We start from the raw sequence: 3,042 nt of genomic DNA on the forward strand, positions 1-3,042 counted from the left end.
CGGTGCCATGCGTTTTGGGGACAGGAGGAAGCTTTTCTGTTTGCACCGTGCTTAACGGGGTCGGGGGTCCGGGCTGTTGGGAACACCGGAGTCGGCGTGTCCGTGTGCCCGTGCGTACGTGCGGCTCCGCAGGTGCGCGGTGCCATGTCACCATCGCCGTATAGAGGACACCATCTCCACGGTGGGGTTCCTCTGCCCGGAGGATGCAGGATTGGGCAGAGGGACAACGTCTCTAGGAGCGCTCCGTCCCCTCCTTCCCGGGGTGTGACAAAGCCCCCGCCGCCATCAGCGGGACGGCGCTGCTCGGGAATTTTTGCTTTGGATCCAACCAGCTTTGTTTTCACGTTGCGTTCAGGACAAAAAGTAAGAAATCTACTTGTTGGGTTTTGTTTTTTGTTTTTAGTTGTTTTTTTTTTTTTCCCTGTGACAGGTTGAAGGATCCAAAATAAGTAATGAATTGGGAAAGCAGTGGGACGGTTATTCCAAGCGCAGCGTTTGAGTATCGCATTATTTGAGTGCATGACTGTGACCAGGTTCAGGCTCCACACCGATTTTTCAGCATTAAAGCACTTCCTTTTAGTCCCGCATCCTCCTGTCGTGCAGGATAAGCGCAGGGGTCTTGAATGCAGCGAAGGTGTGTTGGCCTGTGCGTGCCTCTGCTGTCGCGTTGTGCTTTTGTTAGAGCTGAGGAACGCAGACAGCGTTTGGATTTTTGGCTGTGATTTTATTTATTCCCTAGATTGGTGTCAGCTACCCCCAAGGACACCAAACTAATGGGGATTTAGGAAAGGTTCATTTTACACCGGGATCTTGCAGGAGCCAAATTCAAGTGTTTTTAAAAATATTCAAGAATGTCATAAAATTATTGGAGGGGAGGTTGGTTTTGGTTTTCCATTCGGGGAGTTGCCTGGGTTTGCGTGCCTGGTTTGACCTTCGCTTCTCAGCCCTCTGCATGTGGCCCGCACGGGTGCTTTGCTGTTGTGAGAGCGTGGAAATAGGGTCTCTTTTAAATGAATACTGAGATTTTTAGATAATTATCTAAATTAGCGGGGGTCCCCGCTAGCCAGCAGCAAATCTTGGGGCTCAGGGCGCAGTGCGGGTACCGCAGCCGGGAGCGGGGCAGGGAAAGCATCCTTGGCATAGCCAGATGCGAGGTTTCTCTTTCTTCAGAGGAATATCCATATGGGCTTCCCATATCCATACGTGCGAGTGTGTGTGTGCGTGTGTATCCCATTGTGTGTCCGTATCTTTAAAGGGAGAAATTGCAGTGAATGCAATAACGGCAGCAGTAAATGGATGAGCTGCATATAGAATAGAATAAAATAGAATAGAATGGAATGGAGTAGAATGGAATGGAGTAGAATAGAATAGAATGGAATAGAATAGACTAGACTAGACTAGACTAGAACAGAATAGAATCGAATAGAATAGAATAGAATAGAATAGAATAGAATAGAATAGATTTCACCTTGAAGGATCTGGATGTGCTTTACGAGCATTAATGAGACCCGTATGTGCCTCGTCAGGACACCGGGATCCTCTTTACTTCTCCTTCCCTGGGCAAACAGCCTGGTGGGCATCCCTGGGGTGGTCGTGGCACCCCGTGAGCCCCTGTGGTGCCAGCCCCTGCCTTCCCGGGGGCAGGACGGGGCTGTTTTGGAGGGCCGACATAGCAACTGGGGAAGGATGTGTGCTCAAGGGATCTCGTGCCCTTCTCAAACAGGTTTCAGAATAATAATAATAACAAGTTTCCATTGTGGGAAGGAGCAAATACTGGGGGTGCTTTTCCTCCACTGGGAGAGGTTAACCCTTCGTTTCCCTCCCCGCAGCGAGGACCCGTGGCGGGCGGCGAAGATGATCAAGGGGTACATGCAGCAGCACAACATCCCGCAGCGGGAGGTGGTGGATGTCACCGGCCTCAACCAGTCGCACCTCTCCCAGCACCTCAACAAGGGCACCCCCATGAAGACGCAGAAGAGAGCCGCCCTCTACACGTGGTACGTCCGCAAGCAGCGGGAGATCCTCCGGCGTAAGTACCCGCACCAGCGCTCACCCTTCGGGGCTGGGGGGGGAGAGGGGGTCCCCGCGTCCCCGTCCTGCCTGTGGGTACCTGGCGTGTCCGGAGCCGGGCGAGGAGCAGCCCCCTGCCCTCTTCCCTGGCTTTGCCCCTGGTCCCAGGCTGCCCAGCATATGCCCCAAAATATTTTTACACGTAAAATGAATTTAAGGCACAGGAAAAATGGGCAAGAGCCCTTCTTGGGTGACACTGTGTGAGTTCCCCCAAGCCCATCCACGCAGCTGAGTTTCTGTCTATTTATATTCGTTAGAGCTGGGAAAGGAATTAATGATTACACACAATTAGATGCCTTTCCCACCTCTGGCCCCTTCTCCTCTCTGTTTCTCAAGACTGCTCATTTTCCGCAACTGCTTGCAAAAAATGTAAAGAGAGAGAAAAGAAAAAACTGTAAATTGCTCCTTTCTGTAGCGTGGTCTCGAGCAGCTTGTGTTGTTTAAAATGCAGATGATTTTGACCAAGTACACCTTCTGTGCACCTCTCCCACCGTCCCCTGCCCCGGGTTGGTCCCGTATCGCCGGAAGCAGCCCCATTTTTGGCCGAGCTGCAGGTTGGGGCACTGACACCCCCCTTTAAAGGGCTCTGCCTTCCCTCCTCCTAAAGGATGGAATATCCAGTGGATGGGAAGTGCAGAATAGGTTTTAGCACCAAATACCATTGCTTTGAAAACACACCTTGAGACGTCAGAGCAAACAGAGCCCGCTCCAGCCTTGCCCGTCGTTTCCCCCTTCGTCACAGGGGGAAAAGCCATTATAAAAAGAGGGAGAATTCCCCTGCAAAACTGAGAATAATAAAACCCTCCCATTAATCTCCCTTTACTGCCGCGGTGACATGTGCCGGGTCTGAGGCGGGCTGCTGGGGAAGGTGACCTCTGGTCCCTACCCACTTGCCCGGCGCGGGGACGGCATCCCACCGCGCTGGCACGGCAGCGGGAGCCGGGGGGGGGCCGCGGGCGGGCAGGGGACGCG

At 52.9% G+C, this 3,042-nt stretch overlaps 1 protein-coding gene across 1 annotated transcript in view; it reads left to right on the top strand.

The window, feature by feature from the left end:
- HNF1B (HNF1 homeobox B) overlaps positions 1-3,042 on the top strand; it is a 28,748-nt gene that overhangs the window by 10,140 nt on the left and 15,566 nt on the right. The window contains exon 3 of the mRNA XM_009881485.1: positions 1,830-2,029. Coding sequence (XP_009879787.1) covers positions 1,830-2,029 — 200 coding nt within the window. The remainder of the gene's footprint in view (positions 1-1,829; positions 2,030-3,042) is intronic.

The sequence above is a fragment of the Charadrius vociferus genome, unplaced genomic scaffold (genome assembly GCF_000708025.1).
Source record: "Charadrius vociferus isolate BGI_N301 unplaced genomic scaffold, ASM70802v2 scaffold323, whole genome shotgun sequence".
NCBI lineage: Eukaryota > Metazoa > Chordata > Aves > Charadriiformes > Charadriidae > Charadrius > Charadrius vociferus.